The sequence below is a fragment of the Malurus melanocephalus genome, unplaced genomic scaffold, assembly GCF_030028575.1.
Source record: "Malurus melanocephalus ecotype Western Australia unplaced genomic scaffold, MMel_1.1 scaffold_107, whole genome shotgun sequence".
In the NCBI taxonomy this organism is placed as follows: domain Eukaryota; kingdom Metazoa; phylum Chordata; class Aves; order Passeriformes; family Maluridae; genus Malurus; species Malurus melanocephalus.
The window spans coordinates 1,452,277-1,468,058 of NW_026623339.1; the positions used below are offsets into that span (position 1 = coordinate 1,452,277).

At 52.1% G+C, this 15,782-nt stretch overlaps 2 protein-coding genes across 2 annotated transcripts in view; both read right to left on the reverse strand.

Moving 5' to 3' along the window:
* Nucleotides 1–12,812, reverse strand: part of UBOX5 (U-box domain containing 5) — a 17,161-nt gene extending 4,349 nt beyond the window's left edge. Inside the window, exons 1-3 of the mRNA XM_057369318.1 lie at nucleotides 12,748–12,812; nucleotides 3,971–4,067; nucleotides 1,663–2,839 (exon numbers count right to left, since the gene is read on the reverse strand). Coding sequence (XP_057225301.1) covers nucleotides 1,663–2,839; nucleotides 3,971–4,024 — 1,231 coding nt within the window. The 5' untranslated portion in view covers nucleotides 4,025–4,067; nucleotides 12,748–12,812. The remainder of the gene's footprint in view (nucleotides 1–1,662; nucleotides 2,840–3,970; nucleotides 4,068–12,747) is intronic.
* FASTKD5 (FAST kinase domains 5) lies at nucleotides 5,905–12,805 on the reverse strand. The gene is made up of 2 exons (XM_057369316.1): nucleotides 12,748–12,805; nucleotides 5,905–8,698 (listed from the first exon to the last, which is right to left on the reverse strand). Exon 2 carries the CDS (start codon nucleotides 8,657–8,659, stop codon nucleotides 6,269–6,271), a length of 2,391 nt encoding a protein of 796 aa, XP_057225299.1. The 5' UTR covers nucleotides 8,660–8,698; nucleotides 12,748–12,805; the 3' UTR covers nucleotides 5,905–6,268.
* Nucleotides 12,813–15,782: the final 2,970 nt, after the last annotated feature.

Sequence of the window (15,782 nt, forward strand, 5' to 3'; positions counted from 1 at the left end):
ACAAGTCTGCAGGGCTGAAAAAGGGCAAAACTCCAAACAACCCAGGAAGCTGTTTTTCCCTGAAATCCCAGGCACTCCCTCAGCTGGCTCCCGATGATCCCAGCCCAGTGCTCTTTGAAGCTCACAGAGAACATTTAAACCATTAATAAAATCTGTGGGACTTGTTTTTCCTCTGTGTCCCAGTTGTGAGCCACAGGGCCATGGCTGGACCCTCCCTGCAGTGCTGCCCTGTGCAGCACCGACGGCGTTAATTAAGGCAAAGCATTAAGAGAATGTTGTCTGCATCACTAATTCCGTTAAACCCAGCTCCCTGAGGAAGAGCTCGGAACTGGTGCTGCACATTTGCTCCACCAATCAAGGCTGCTGATCCAGTGAAGCACAAGCTCCGTGGGCTGAGAACTCGGCTTTTATTTATGTATGGACACGGCTTCCCCTGGAGGACCCCCAGGGCAGCTCCTGTGGGGTTGGGGCACATCCTGCTGGGAGCTGTTACACATCTCCACAACCAAAAACTCCTCCTGAAACAGGGGACGAGCTCCAGGCTGAGGGATCAGGGCAGAAATGTGCAGCTTGGTTCTCCCTRCTCTTGCTGGTACCACTTGGTATCAATTATTTTCAAAGAATTTGTTTTAAATCAAACAGCCACCACCTGGGCTTTGTCCTCAAAATATTTTTGGGCAGTCTGGGAGAAGGGTGAAGGCAGTGACAGGTSCCAGCAGCTCTAGGTCATCTTTTGGCACCACTGGGTCAGAGGAGACCAGGAAACTGTGCTTACCTACCTAGAGAGCCAACCACAAGATACCCACACACCTGGATTTACACCTTCAATCCCCAGGTGCCACATCCACAGAGCTGTTACATCCCTCTAGAAATGGGAATTCCACCACTGCCCTGGGCAATTCCATGAAGGAATTTATCCCAATATCCAACGTAAACCTTCCCTGGTGTAACTCTTGTTTCCTCCTGTTGYTCCTGGGAGCAGAGCCTGACCCCCAYCTGGCTGTCCCCTCCTGTCASGGARTTGTGGAGWGCAAMAARATCCCACCTGATCCCCYTTTTCTCCAGACCTGGARAACATTYTGCATTCCCAGCAGGTCACTGAGAGAAGCATCAATAAAGGGAAACCATTGCCCATTTCCTTCCCTTCTCTTCCCCTCCAGCCACAGAGACTTAATTTAGTCTCTAMCAAGTTTTCTGCTTTAACCACATGCAAACCCTGCACAGGTCGCTCCCAGGCTGGGCTGTCCCTCCTCCCTGCAATTCCCTTACTGGGATTTTCCTTCTCAGCTCCCTCCTCATGGTGAGTTCCACACAGCCAGKACTCCCTGTGCCATCACCATTGCACCACTTCTTGTCCTGATTTTGCAGGATACAATAAATCACCCTGGAAAGAGAAACTTCACACCAGGATGGTGAGAAAAATGCTGTCTCCACGTGGAAGGAGGAGAAAGGAAATCCAAACTAAAAGGGGAACAGGGTGACCTGAGCAAACAAGGGCTGTGAAACACTGAACAGGGAACACACCAATCGACAGCCAAACACAGCCTGGAAGCTTTCTAGAGGTGGGATGGGAATTYGTACTGGATTTGTCCTGATTGGAAACCCCAGCTTGGGGCTGTCACAACACTCAGGAAACAGAGGTGACTTGGGAAGCCACGATACCTGTGGAACAGTCCATCTGGATCAAGTGGGAATCACTGTCAGTTTTCATTTTTTTAGCACTGTTCTCTGAGGTAGCTGAGACAAGTAAGTTTGTAGCAGAGAAATAGGGTGGCTGCAGGGAGCCCTGATCCATGCAGTCCATTTTCCTTTTCAGAGAAGACATGGTGATGGASGAGGGCACCAGGCTTTCAGCGGCGTGAGCCCTCCCCAGCAGGTTGGTGCCAGGGATGCTGTGCTGCAGCAGGAAGTGGTCTATCCTGGCCTTGAGGGTGGGGTGAGGTAGGGGCTGTGAGTGCTGGCTGAAGGCCACCCCCGTGAAGGGATCACTGGGAACTCTGCCCCAAGACGCCTCGCTCCGGTTGCATTTCTCCAGGGTGGTCTGGTCAATCACCTTCCCAGAGGGCAGCAGCATGGGTAAAGTCATGATCTCCAGGGTGATGGGGTCCAGGAATTCTTCAGGGATGTCTTGGACAACGTCCACCAGCCTGTGAAGGGTCTGCTGCTCGTTGGCACTGAAGGGGACGCAGTCRCTCTCCATCGGYGTCCASAGCTCTGGCTTGATGCTGCYGACATCCTGGGCCAGGAACTGGGARGCCACCTGGAAAACACCCTCAATCACCTCCTGTGGGCAGGAYTTGGCAGGCTGTCCCCACACCTCCAGCCTCTTGATGCTGGGCAGGCCCCCGCCGGCCACRTGGGTGATGCAGATTTTCAGGTGGGACACGTTGCTGAGCGAGGCCGGCCCTTTGTTCCAGAGATCTTGAGACACCGAGCCRGGGTAGGAGAAGACATTTTCCATCTGATGGAAGGGAGGCCTCGGCTTGAAGCCTCTGTGGCCAAAAGTCACTTTGCTCTGATTTTTTAAGACAGCTTTGCCCACCAGAGTGAAGGTGTCCTTGTCCGAGACAGGCTGCCCGGCCAGACCTGAGCACTGCCCCTCAGGGCTCTGCCAAGAGGTTTTGTTGCATGAGGTAGAGGTGTAAACTTCCAGCCCAGAGAAGGTCTGGTAACCCCCMGAGGAGATGTCAATGTTGATCCTGCAGATCTCGATGTTGAAGGGGAAGGAGATGGTGACGTGCACCGGGGGTTTGATGAAATATTCGCTGCGGAAGCCGCGGTTCCTCCGGGCAAGGTCCTCGGAGATCAGGTTCTCCACCTCGTAGCCATCAGCAGAGATCTGAGCACCAGGAGAAAACTGGGTTTAGTTGGGAGTGAGGAAATAAAAGGAAGCTGCTTTCACAAGCATTTCTATAGATTCGCAAGGTGACACCAATCAGGAGCCAARCCTGAGGTTTATGAGCAGCTCAAATCTCAGGCAGGAGATCCCTGCTCCCATCCCCTGTTCCTGCGCCCTCTGTCACCATGTGCAGACCTCATTTAACTGCTGGAAAAGTGGAAAATTAGGGGTAGTTTGTGATTTTGGCTGTGTCAGTGAAATAATCAAATGGGAGAGGGTGGCTGGGAGCAGAGGATGAGTGTGAGGGAGATGGGAGCCTCCTTTTTCAATCTCCCTTTTCAAATGGGAATCTCTTAATTTTCTTTGTGCCAACTTATCCTGCTGTGTGGAAATGTACTGGGAATCACAATTACAGGCTCCCAGAGCAACCTCTGGATGTCCCTCCTTTGGGACCCATCCCTGAGAAGATCCATAAACCAGGCTGGGTGTTCCAGATCATCCAATCCCACCCTTTACTCTCCTCCTGGGCAGACTGGCTCGACCCATTTCCTTCCTTGGGAGCCTCAGGGCCTAAGAAATCTGCAACACTTGCAGAAAGGACAAGTGAAAACAAGGAAAATCCATTTATTCCATCTGTTTAATATGGTCTTGATCATGACAATCACACCAAAAAAAATTCCAGTTCTGCTGCTTTTGCAGCACAGTATTTACAAATCCAAGGCTGTCTTGGATTTGGGGGTGAATTGGTGTGGACACTCACAATTGAAAAATAGCTTTGAATGAAAACTGAGTTTCTTAAGAGATTCTGATGTGCTGAGTGAAAASWGAAATGCTTGGGAAGTAACTTCAGYAARSGCTGTCAGRAGCTGTGTGTTCCACTGGGCAGAGGGAAAGCTGGAATATTGCAGGAAAAAAGGATCTCAAGTCAAAGAACGTATACCTGGAAGCACATCATGCTGTCTAGTTATGAGATCCTGCAAAATCAGAGCTTTTCCCTCCAATATTCTGTGTGTGCCACATCAGAACAGTGATGCTGATTATCCCAGAGGAGCAGTGAATAAGTTCCCAGGACAATTCCACCATATCCCTCCATCCCTCCCATTCCTCAAACCCCCCTCATCACTATTTTACCTTGTTGCAGTGAATTCTTGGCTTGAACTGTGGGAGACAGACGTTTATTACCATCTTGGCAGCTGGAGAGGGGTCACTTGCTGAGCATCAGAGTCAGCTTGGAAAAAAGAAATTAAAAATAAAGGAGGTGAATATCGGTGAGTAGTGAAAGAATCTCGTGTTTCAGGTGAGTTACAGGTTTGGGAATTCCTAAAATGCAGCTCAGATCTGAGTCCAGGAGGTGAAGCCAATATAAACCCATATGAATGTGGTGATTGAGAGAAAAAAAAAATCATATTAATTTGTGAACCTGTGGAAAAAAATCAAAGGGAAAATGGCTATTTTAACTAAAACCACCTATGGAGAGATCAGCAATTAGATCTGAAGGTTTATCAAAGATGCAGGRGTTTTGTAGGTGGAGTAAAGCACCAGCACAGCACTGAAGCTGTCACTAAGGCAAGATTAACCACAAATATTAATAATTGGTGTTAAAYAACTCCAAGGGAGCAGAGGGCATGGAATAGCTCTGAGGGGGAAGTCTGGGATCTGAACACCAACAGCTGATTCTTCTGCCAGCCTTCATTAAAGAAACTCAAGTGAACACACCTTCTTTCCCACTGAAAAACAAAAAAAAAAGGGACTGGAATTGGTTCTCTTTTAAGAATGAAATTATGTGCGAGGTGAGAGCTTTAACCTCGTGTTAACCCCAGCTTGAAAATGTCACTGCCCTGGGCAACCTTGCAAATCAGGGACTTGCTGCCTCCTTCAAGAACAAGCAGCTCTTTAATGATTTTCCACTGATCTGTTGGTTCAGCCCAAATGAAATTGGCCTTCTGGGGCCACGTTGGAAAGGCAGAATTAATGAGCTCCCTGTGCTGCATCTGGAAGGAGAAAGGTGGAATCCAAGGCACAAATCCCATGGATAAAACCCAACACAATATGGAATTCACACCTGCAGAGAGCAGAGCTTGGTGACAATGCCTTCAATGAAAGTGGTGTGAATCTTACAAGAGGAACAGCCAGGTGTGCAGCCCCTCTTTCCCAAAATTTGGAGCATGAACCCATTCCCCTTCCATACAACTTTCCTGGATTTCTGAGTCTGAGACGTTTCCAGAACTGGGCTGCCAGTGGGGAACTGTTCAAAGAGGCTTTTAAACTCCTCTGACTTTTGACWCYCCCATCTTGTAGTTCACAAGGTTGKGCCTCAAAACTGCTCCTTTTGGTTCATTTTACTTGGCCCACAGCACTGGTGTTATGGAAAATGACAAATCAACTCTCCTTGCTCCCTTTCTTGGGAAAAAAAATCAAGATTCTCCCCCATCTTTCTGTCCTCACATCTCTTTTTTGGGCTGAAAACTTCTCCTGCAACATTAGGTGTTTTGTATGGCTCTTCAATAGGATTTTCTCCTACCTGATTGTGACCCTGACAGACTTAAACAACTCAGGTTAATTTTTCCAGTTTCAATAACTCAGTAAGAAATGGATTATTCTGCATTTCCAAGTCAGTGCACTCCTTTCTGCTGAAAGACTCTGCTACAAATCTCATGGCAGAAGCTGAGTCACTGAGTTGCTTTTAACCACAGCTGTGTTTTTTTCCTCTCCCTTCAGTGTGTGCTTTCCCTAAGGTGAACAAAGATCTTTGGACTGAGGCAGTGAAACACAGACCCAAAAAAAATCCTCTGTGGTTTTGGACAAGGAATTTTGGACAAGGAATTTTGGACAAGGAATTTTGGACAAGGAAATGGGCTGTCTGGAGCTCATCACCACGTGCCTTCCTGGTATCCTGCACAGGATTGTGGAGCTGGTGCCATAAGGAATGTGCATGCTGGACACCAAATTAAAGTCCTTGGAACATGAAATCAATGTTCTGGGTTCAGAGCACCCCAGCCCTCAGCCCCACTCAGTATCCACATTCCATCCTGCTCACACCCAGATCCTAAATGAGAAACCCAGGCTGTGCCCTCAACCCCAGCTCCATGGGGATGGAAACAGTGAGAAAATAACTGCGTGTGTTCCTGGTACCCAGCTCAGCCTCATGACTAAATATCTTCTGTTCCTGCTCCCACAGAGGCACCAAATCCATTCACTCTCATTTAGGACGGAAAAAGAAGCAATCACAAAGAACAGAAWTCGTTAGTGGGTTTTATTTGTGGTGGGAGAATTTTAGGATCCGGGTACAAAAGGAGAGCAGGGGAAGCACAGATGTTACCAGAGCAGAAATGACCACACAGAGCACCTGCAAAATCTGAACCRATATCCAGAGACCACTGGAGATGCACTGGGGAAGCATCCAAGGCTCTGGGCAAGCCCTTGCCCCCACTAGCCAGCCCTGGTGAGCAGCGTTGGGCAGAACACTTTGTAGTGGAGGTAGCTGAGCTTCTCGGAGCGCGTGCGCTTGAGCAGAGGGAACCATTCCCAGAAGGGAATCTCCACCACCACGTAACCCAGGAGCCGCAGCTGCCGCCGCTTCAGGCAGTGCAGCCCCAGCAGCCTCTTGGAGCCATAGCAGAAGTGGTTCCTGTTGGACACCTGCAGCGCCAGCCTCACTTCCTGAGGCTGCCAGCACCCTGGTTTAGGCTCAGCCTGGGATTTGGCAATAAGGGTTCCACCCGAGCACGGTGTTCCTGCTGCGTCCCCTCTCTCCTGCCCGGGAATCCTGGCTTCATTTTCTGCTTCCACAGGAGACTGGCTGTGAATGCTCCCTTTTATGAGCTGAGACATTAAATCATCTGTCAGACTAACTCCCATGTCTTTCAGCTTCTTGGCTGCCACGGGATGCTTGAAGTTGAAAGGGATGGGACGTCCATCCGTGGCCAAACGCACCTCCAGGTCGCCGGTCCTGGTGTGGGGCAGGATCATGTGGCTCTTCACGTACTCAGGGCCTCCCAACATGCTCTCSAGGAGGGATGTGGCTTCCACAATTTCAGGCCTGACGTAGATTTCCTGCTCTGCAAAGCTCAAAGCCATCTCAGTGAATTCCTGACAAAGCTGAGGTGGGAGGCGGCTGCCTTGGTAGGTCGGGCACTCGATTTCWACGCTCTTACCAAGGGTGAATAGGTCCTTGTGGAGGTCGTATTTGCTATCTCTGGTTTTTTGGACAAACTCCTCCCTCAAAGCAAAATGTATCAGCTCCTCTGGGAAGCGTTTGACAAATGCCAGGCCAAGCAGACCAGTAAGGAGATGCTCTGGAAACTTCTTAAATTCATGGAGTTTTGTATGCARCTGCTTTATCAGGCTGGGATAAAACTCCTCCTCGTTGGGAGGTTCATAGTCCAGGCACCCAAACGACCACAGGAATTTGGCAGCATCCTTGCTCCGGCAGTAGGACACCTTGGAAGGCAACGAGGTGGCTACAGCAACCAAAACATCCTCATCAAAGAAGTGCAGGGATGAATAGGTGAGAGCGATGTGCATGATGCCCTGGATGTTTGTGGTAGGAATTCGGGCTGGGATCACCCTCCCCAGCTCCCTCATGAGGGGCAGGTGATCCATGCGAGTGTARCGGAGCATCTTGAGCACGTTCACCAAGGCGTAGGTGCTCATGTCCTCCATCTGCAGGGACACCCTGTCTGCAATCCTCCTCATGACATGCTCGGATATCCCGCTGACAGACTTGAAGAGCCCCAAGCAGATGGCACCCAGCTCCTCCAAGGTGAAGGCATCCAAGTGCCTCAGGATCATGCTCTCCACCTTCTGCTCCAAATCTGCGGGCGACCTCCGGCCTTCCCCAACGATGTAAAGGAACTGCACAAACTGGGGCAGGGTGAGCTCCTTCCAGTGCAGGTTGGCATAGCTGAACAGAATGCCCAGGTAGGAGGGCACAGCACGCTCCAGGCAGCGCCAGCAATCGGCCACCAGCAGCAGCTGCTCCAGYTCCATGTCCCACGCCCGCCGGCAGAACTCGGCCTCGCACGCATTGAGCAGCGGGTGGGAGGCTGGGATGGCCAGAGGGACACAAGCCTTTAAAATCTGGATGAGATTTGGGGTGCTGAAGTGCCCGATGGCCCTGACAGCCTGGTGACACAGGGCACTGAACCTGGGATCAGACAGCAGTGCCTCACGTCGCTCTGCTGGCGAATGGCTCAGCTTGAGGAAATAATCCGTGAGAATTCCTGGGCTGCCCTCACACGTGGCCACACTCTGTAAAATTGATTCCTCTTCCTCTGCAGGGAGGGTCAGTGCTGGCTCAGCGCTGTCACAGCTGAGAGATCTGTACTCAGGCCTCCCCTTCTGGAACATGCGGGGGTCCTCCTTGGAGTCGTGCACCTCCCATTTTTCTTTCTCTGCTTCCTCCTTGTACAGCGTGGCCAAGATGGTCTGCTCAAGGAGCGTGTTGGACTTGGGCTTGGCATTCCTGAGGGGTGGCAAAGCTTGGGAAGAGGCAGTAGGGAAGGTCTGTGGAGGCTGAGCAGTGCCAAGGCTGGTGAACRTGTCACCGAGGGCCTGGCTGGTGTCCCTATCCCCGTGCTGCTGGGAGCCAGCCCTGCCTCTGGCATAGGCAGCTGGATTATACAACACTCTGTAGTCCTGTGGCTTCAGCAGCTGGATTGTGGCCCCAAATTCGGTCCCAGGGCTGGCTGCTCCTGGCTTATCTCGCTTTTTCTTCTTGCTTTTGCTGCTTCCACGCTCGGCCTTGCACTTGGCTGTGGTCGAAAACGCTGTCACCCTGCTCAGCCTTGGGAATCTTCGGCACATTAGCACTGTAGCCATGGATCTCAACTTATTGGGGCTCAGAACTGCTTCCAGGTACTGAAAAAAGGGCAGACGGAGAGTCAGTGGCCTCCACCTCACAGGCAGCAYGTTTTAATCAATCCTTTATGCTACCCAAAAGGAGGCAGTGCTGCTGCTTCCCCCGGCCAGGGCAGCTGGATCCCTGCAAAGCCACCACGGAATGTCACCTCATGCAAAGGCAGCTCAGGACAAACACCCAGGTGACCTGAGGTTGGAGCAGCAAGCAGTCAGGCATGACCTGCTACTCAGCAGACATGAGAAACCTGGCACGGACTAGGAGAGTTAAAAAAAATTGATTTTTCATTTTAAAGAGACTCGAGCTTTCATTCTGAACAATGAAAACATGCTTTTTCGGTAGAGCTGCAGCTTCAAGAGACTTTATGTGTTCAAACAGAACATTCTGCTGCTTTGGTCATCGTGGTCTGAATCACTAACCAGCACCTGAGAAGTTGCTCAAATATCCAGGGTGCCACACTGCCCTCTGCACTCGGAGAAAGGATGTGGAGCAAAGTCTCACACAGAGACACACAGAGAGTGAAAACTGGCCCAGAACCTGCAGATGGAGATTAGAGGAAAGAAGAAATGTGGCCCAGAGCAAAGTGTGGGAAGAGCAGGGGAGAAATAACACAAATCATTAYGTGATGCYACATCCCAGGTGGAGAACCAGAGCTTTAAGCTTCACATTTAGGAGTGTTTCCCAGAGTTTGAGGGTAGAGGAGGATTAAAAATGGCTGGTGCCTTCCTAACTCATGCCTAAAGCAGCWACAGCATGGAGGGTGAGGATGAGAAATCTGTAGGAGTCCAGCTGGCTGCTGCCAGCCTGCACTGGCTGCCAAACRAGCCCTGTTTACCACGATTCAAATGCTGATTAACAGAATAAAGCACCAGCTCAATGCAGTGTTGCACATCCTTATCCCACCCAAAGATCCCGTCACACARGTGTTATCCACTTCCTTAAAATCCCTCAAAACCACAGGGGGCTGGGAAATCAGGAAAGCCAAGGCCTGGCAGAGATGCTGCCAATGCAACACACTCTGTGCTCCCCACAGGAGCAGGGAAATAAATCCTCATGGACACCCCACAGAGCTCTGCTTGWATCCACAGCTTCCTGATTAAGGATAGAGCAAGATGTGGGATCAGGGCAGGCAAAATCAGTTCTGCAGCAGCAAAATGGGCACTTTGGGGCAGAAGAAATGGGGTGAAGTGTGGGTTTGGGGGTGTGAGCAGGACAGTGGGATGGGGGCTCATATGCAGCTCTGGTTGAGCATAAACTGGATTTTTTTTTTAATATAAGGATCCCCACGTTTCCCATGATCCATTAGGTGATTTATTCCTGCACTGCAATGGTGAAGCATCATCTCCTCTCAACGGTGAGAGGGGAAGGGAGGGAGGAGGGGAAAAGCCAAAGTCTCTGCTCCATCATGGTGCCAGATGTGGGGACAGCTCCCATGGGTGTGCCCTGAACTGAGGAAAGGTTTGGGCTGGAAGGGACATTAAAGACCATCTCATTCCACCTCCTGCCCTGGGCAGGGACACCTTCCACGAGCCCAGCTTACTCTGAGCCTGCCCAACCTCACCTTGGGCACTCCCAGGGATGGGGCAGCCACATTTTTCTGGGAAACTTAAGAAGATGAGGACATCTTGCATCCTCTGCTCCATGGACAGAGCTTGGAGGAAGCAAACACCACTCAAGAGAGGGAGGAGAAGCTGCTGGAGCAGAAACCACCCCAGCAGAGAGCTGAAAAAACCAACTGGGGTGGAGAATAGGAAGCTCTAGCTGGGGAAGAAAAGGGAAGGCAAACTGAAATGTGGATTTGTGGAGACAGCCATGCAAGGAGGAGGGTACAAGAGAGAGGTCACTGTGTCTTGAAGATGATCAATAAATAGTGAGAGCTGGCCAACAGCTCACTGGGCACCTTCTCTGTATCTCCMAACACCCTGAGGCAGCCCCAGGTGCAGATCAGGCTCTGCCCACAGACCCCAGGCATTTCCAAGGCTGTGACCATCCCCTCCCACCATGAGAAGTCAAATCGTGCCAGGCAAAATCTGTCCCTTCCTGCCTGTTTGGGAGAAAAAGGAAAAGCCTTTTCAGAAACTGGACARGGAAACCCGAGCCAGGAGCTGGATTTAAAAGCTCCAACATCTCCTCTAGCACCTCACAGAGCTCGTTCTGAAGGAACCTTAGAGGGGCTGGACCTAACTCCAAAAATCATCTTGAACACGAGAAGGTTTATCCAGGTTTATCCAGGTGAGGCTTTCCCAGAGATTTCCTTGTCTGACTCGGCTTTGAGTGTCTTTATCTATTTTTCTASCAACAAAAGACAGGTTATTTATATAAACCAACTTCTCTCTGCTGTGAAAGGTGATACTTCCCAGGAAACCAGGCACTGCTGCTCCCAGAAACCCTCCCAGCAACAGCCCCACTTCAAAGTCAGGGAATCAAAGCCCCGGTGAAGGCTCCGAAGGCGAACGCCGCGTGCTGCTAAGAATATCTGTGGAGCTGTGACACATTTGGGAATCCAGGCAGGGAAGATTGTTCCTCCCTTCCTTTGCTCCAAATCCAGCAAAAAGGAAAAGACCATGAGCAGGGGAGCAAGACTGGGATGGAACAGGAGAGTTCCAAGCACCCTTGAAGCTGCTCCAAGTGATTTTTCCATGATTTTTCCCACCCCTGGCCCAAATCTTTGTGATCTTTCCAGTTTCCACCCCGTTTCTCTTCCAACTCCACCCACACCTTCCCTCGATTTGCCTCTCTTCACCTTGAGCAATTGGCCTTCCTTCCTTCCTCCTCCCAYTTCCCATCCCAACACAGCCAAACTCCTTCCACCTCTGGCCAGAATTTTCACTTCCAGCAGCTCCAGGAGCCTGRGAATTTTGGAGCTGGGCCCTGCAGGCTGAGAATGCACTTTGAGGAGCTGCTCAGGCATGGAAACATCACTACACACCTGGAAAAGAACATTCCCAGAGGGATTCCACCCACCCCARGGGATCAGCCCTATGGAAGGGGTTATTGGTGCATCCCAAAAAGCCATCCAGAGGGCTTTTGGTCCCTCTGGAACACTCAGAGGGGATTTTGGAAAGCCCTCACCCTGTGCTTCCACYGACTGCCAAAGTGCAGAGGGAATCTCCTCGGGATGTGTGAGGAATGAACAGGGTATGAAATGCTGGGGGTAAAAAAAAGCTCCTTTTGGCCAACAGCCCAAAGTGAACTCCTGTGCCTGAGCTGGAGAGGAGAGCAACAGAAAAGGGATTTTYTTCTCCAAACAGGTTATGATGTCAGGGTGCAAAATTGTGACTTTTTGGTTTGTTTGTGCTTTTTCTGGATCACAGAATCACAGAATGGTTTGGGTTGGAAGGGACCTTAAAGCTGATCTCGTTCCAAACCCCTGCCCCAGGCAGGGACACCTTTCACTGTCCCAGGGTGCTCCAAGTCCCATCCAACCTGGCCTTGGACACTTCCAGGGATCCAGGGGCAGCCACAGCTTCTCTGGGCACCCTGTGCCAGGGCCTTACCGCCCTCACAGGGAAAAATTTCTTCCTAAAATCCCATCCATCCCTGCCCTCTGGCAGTGGGATCCATTCCCTGTGTCCTGTCCCTGCAGCCCTTGGCCCCAGTCCCTCTCCAGCTCTCCTGGAGCCCCTTCAGGCCTCAAAAAGGGCTCTGATCTCTCCCTGTGTCCTTCCCTTCTCCAGGGGAACACTGCCAGCTCTCCCAGCCTGGCTCCAGAGCAGAGCGGCTCCAGTCCTGAAGCATTTCCTTTCTCCCTGTGCAATTCCCTTCTACCGGGGCTCCAGGGCTGGAAGCCCCATTCCCGCTGCTCACCCCCACGGCAGCACCTACAAACACGTAACACATAAATATATGCATACACATGCACGCACCCACACATACATATACATACATACATGTATACATATATGATACATGTACATAGGGAAGCGTAGCCCAGGACAGGGGGGCCCCGCCGACTGAGGGGGCGGCGCGGGCAGGSGGCAGAGAAAGGAAACAAGGGAACAGAAAGGGGAACAGGAATGAGAACGAGCACGGGTAAAGGGCCGGGACTCACCGGGGCCGCTCCGGCGCCGCCGCCTCCTCCTCCTCCTGCCCCCTTCGCCTCCTCCCGCCGCTTCCGGTCGCGCGGCGGTGACGCCACTTCCGGCTCCCAGCGCGCGCTCGCGGCCGGCCGGCGGGTGGCGCCAGCGGCGCGCGGCGCGGCCCCGTGCCCGCCCACGTGACCCCCCGCCCGCGTCACGTGATACCGGAGAGTCACGTGGGTGCCATGGGTGCCGCCATGGCGGTCCCGGGGGTGCTCCTGAGGTGTCCCTGAGGCGCCGTGGGTGCGGCTATGGCGGGCCCGGGGGTGTCCCTGAGGTGTCCCTGAGGCGCTGTGGATGCCTCCATGGCTGTCCCTGAGGTGTCCCTGAGGAGCCGTGGGTGCCGCCATGGCTGTCCCGGGGGTGTCCTGAGGTGCCGTGGGTACCGCCATGACGGTCCCGGGGTTCCGCCGGTCCCGGGGGTGCTCCTGAGGTGTCCCTGAGGGCCGTGGGTGCCGCCATGGCGATCCCCCGGGTGCTCCTGAGGCGCCGTGGGTGCCGCCATGACGGTCCCGGGGGTGTCCCTGAGGCTCTGTGGGTGCCGCCATGACGGTCCCGGGGGTGTCCCTGAGGCTCCGTGGGTGCCGCTATGGCGGTACCGGGGTTCCCTGAGGCTCCGTGGGTGCCGCCATGGCGGTACCGGGGTGTCCCTGATGGCCGTGGGTACCGCCATGACGGTCCCGGGGTTCCGCCGGTCCCGGGGGTGCTCCTGAGGTGTTCCTGAGGCGCCGTGGATGCCTCCATGGCCGTCCCGGGGTGTCCCTGAGGCGCCGTGGGTGTTGCCATGGCGGTCCCGGGGGTGTCCCTGAGGTGTCCCTGAGGCGCCGTGGGTGTTGCCATGGCGGTCCCGGGGGTGTCCCTGAGGTGTCCCTGAGGCGTTGTGGGTGCCGCCATGGCGGTCCCGGGGGTGTCCCTGAGACGCCGTGGGTGCCGCCATGGCAGTCCTGGGGTTCCCTGAGGTGTCCCTGAGGCGCCGTGGCCTCCCCGCAGCAGCCGAGCCCCTCGACCCGCCGGGTACGGCCCCGGCTCTCCGGTGGTCCCAGGGTCAGCGGGGGTTGTGGGCACCTGGGCCGATGCCTCCCCACCCTCCAGGTCAGGGTGCCCAGAGAAGCTGTGGCTGCCCCTGGATCCCTGGAAGTGTCCCACGTTGGGTTTGGAGCRCTCTGGGATAATGGAAGGTGTCCCTGTCCATGGCAAGGGATGGGACAAAATTATCTTTTAAAAGTCCCTTCCGACTTAARCCAGTCCATGGCTCTGTGGTTATAGGATACCCTTTTGGCTGCTGGGTACTGATACATATGGTCTATATCAAAGTGACGAGATGCTTATGAAGGTTATTAATTGAAAATTTTGTGCTTACTGTATAATTATGTGCTAATTTAAAGCAAAAGCAGGTGGGTTAGGAGGAGAAAAAATCCCCCTCACCTCCAGCGCTGCAATAAATACCTGCTCTATAGACACTGGTCTATGGAGTTTTATTTCCAGGCCTTTTTGGGCACCAGTACCTGCACACTCAGGGATGTCTTTTTTGTGTCCCCAGAGAGGAACCAGGCCCCTCACTGGTGTGGATTTGGGTGTGTGTGAGCTGACACCCCTCAGTGCAGCTGACCCAAGAGAACAGAGCAAGATTCAGTTTAAAATGGTAACAATGGGTCTGTGGAGGCCATCAGGACCGTGCTGACCCCCTTGGCCAGGGCTGTGTCCGCACAGATTTTGAACATTTCCAATAATCACAGCTCCACAGCTCCCAGAAAATCTATCCACTTTCAGGCAATCAGGTAGTAAATATGGCCTTGGGTCTTACTTAGCACTTCCTAATATTTCTACCAGGTGTAATTCCTCTCCACCTCTTTGTTTTATCCCCTGGCGAGTGAGGAAATCCCATTTTCAGGAGGCCACAGGGATGTGGAGGAGAGCCATGCTGGCTGATGGCACCTCAGGCTTTAAACCTGAGGGAACTCGTGGAATCCCTGAGAAGCACCAGCTTTGTCACCAGAGGGCAGGAGATTTCTCCAATAAAGCTATGGTTGGGAAAAGTGCTGGAATTGTCGGGATTTTAAAGAAAAATAACGTTTATCTGTTGCTTTTAGTGATGCTGAGCAAGCAGTTGGGTGGGATTACTTTGAATTAAAATCTGCAGGAGGTTTTGGACATGGTTTTACCTCTCTGGTTGTGAGGGAAGGTGGATGGACCTTGACCTGGGGGATGCATCCAAATCCTCCTCCCCACCCCAGAATCTGAGATTCAACACAAATTGGAYGCATTTTTAGTGTTTTCCACCCCGTCAGCCACATGAAGGGCTTGTGCTGGGGAGATCAGGGAGATTTGGCTGCTCTGAGTGAGGGCTTGGCACGAGAGGAGCAGGGAATTGCTTTCCCAGCTGGATTTGAGGGTGCTGGTACACACAGGGTGAAGCTTTCCCCCCACTTCCCYGACCCAAAAATCCCCCAAAATCCCCCMAAACCCCACTTCYACCCCCAAAATCCCCTTGGTTCTCACCCTATTTCCCACCTGCAACACAGCCAAACAAGCCACGCAGTCCTGTTTTTAAAACGGGGCCTTTCTCCATTTTATTTTGCCCAATAAAAATCCTTCACAGTCAGGTCGAGAGAGAGGAGTTGGAGATACGTATACATATAGATCTGCATGTCTATTTATATATATACATACCTCTGTACAGATATATTTATATATTCACCGTAGAAAATGGCAAAGGCAGTAAGCTCTTCACATCTGGATAACCCAACAGGGACATACAACAGACCAGCAGGGAACTGGGAAGTGTGGTGGAGATTTAACAAGGACTTCCAAAACAGACACACCTTTGCTGTACAGAAATCCCAGAATGCTGCATGTTACCTCTTTTTTCCTTTTTTTTTTAATTTTTTTTTTAGATTTTTTTTTTATTTTCCAACTTCTTGTCTTTAAACACACTCAACCCAAGGCAAAGTCAAGACAACGGTGTTTGGAAGTGACCAAGTGGACAGGAGAGACACCCAACTTTATG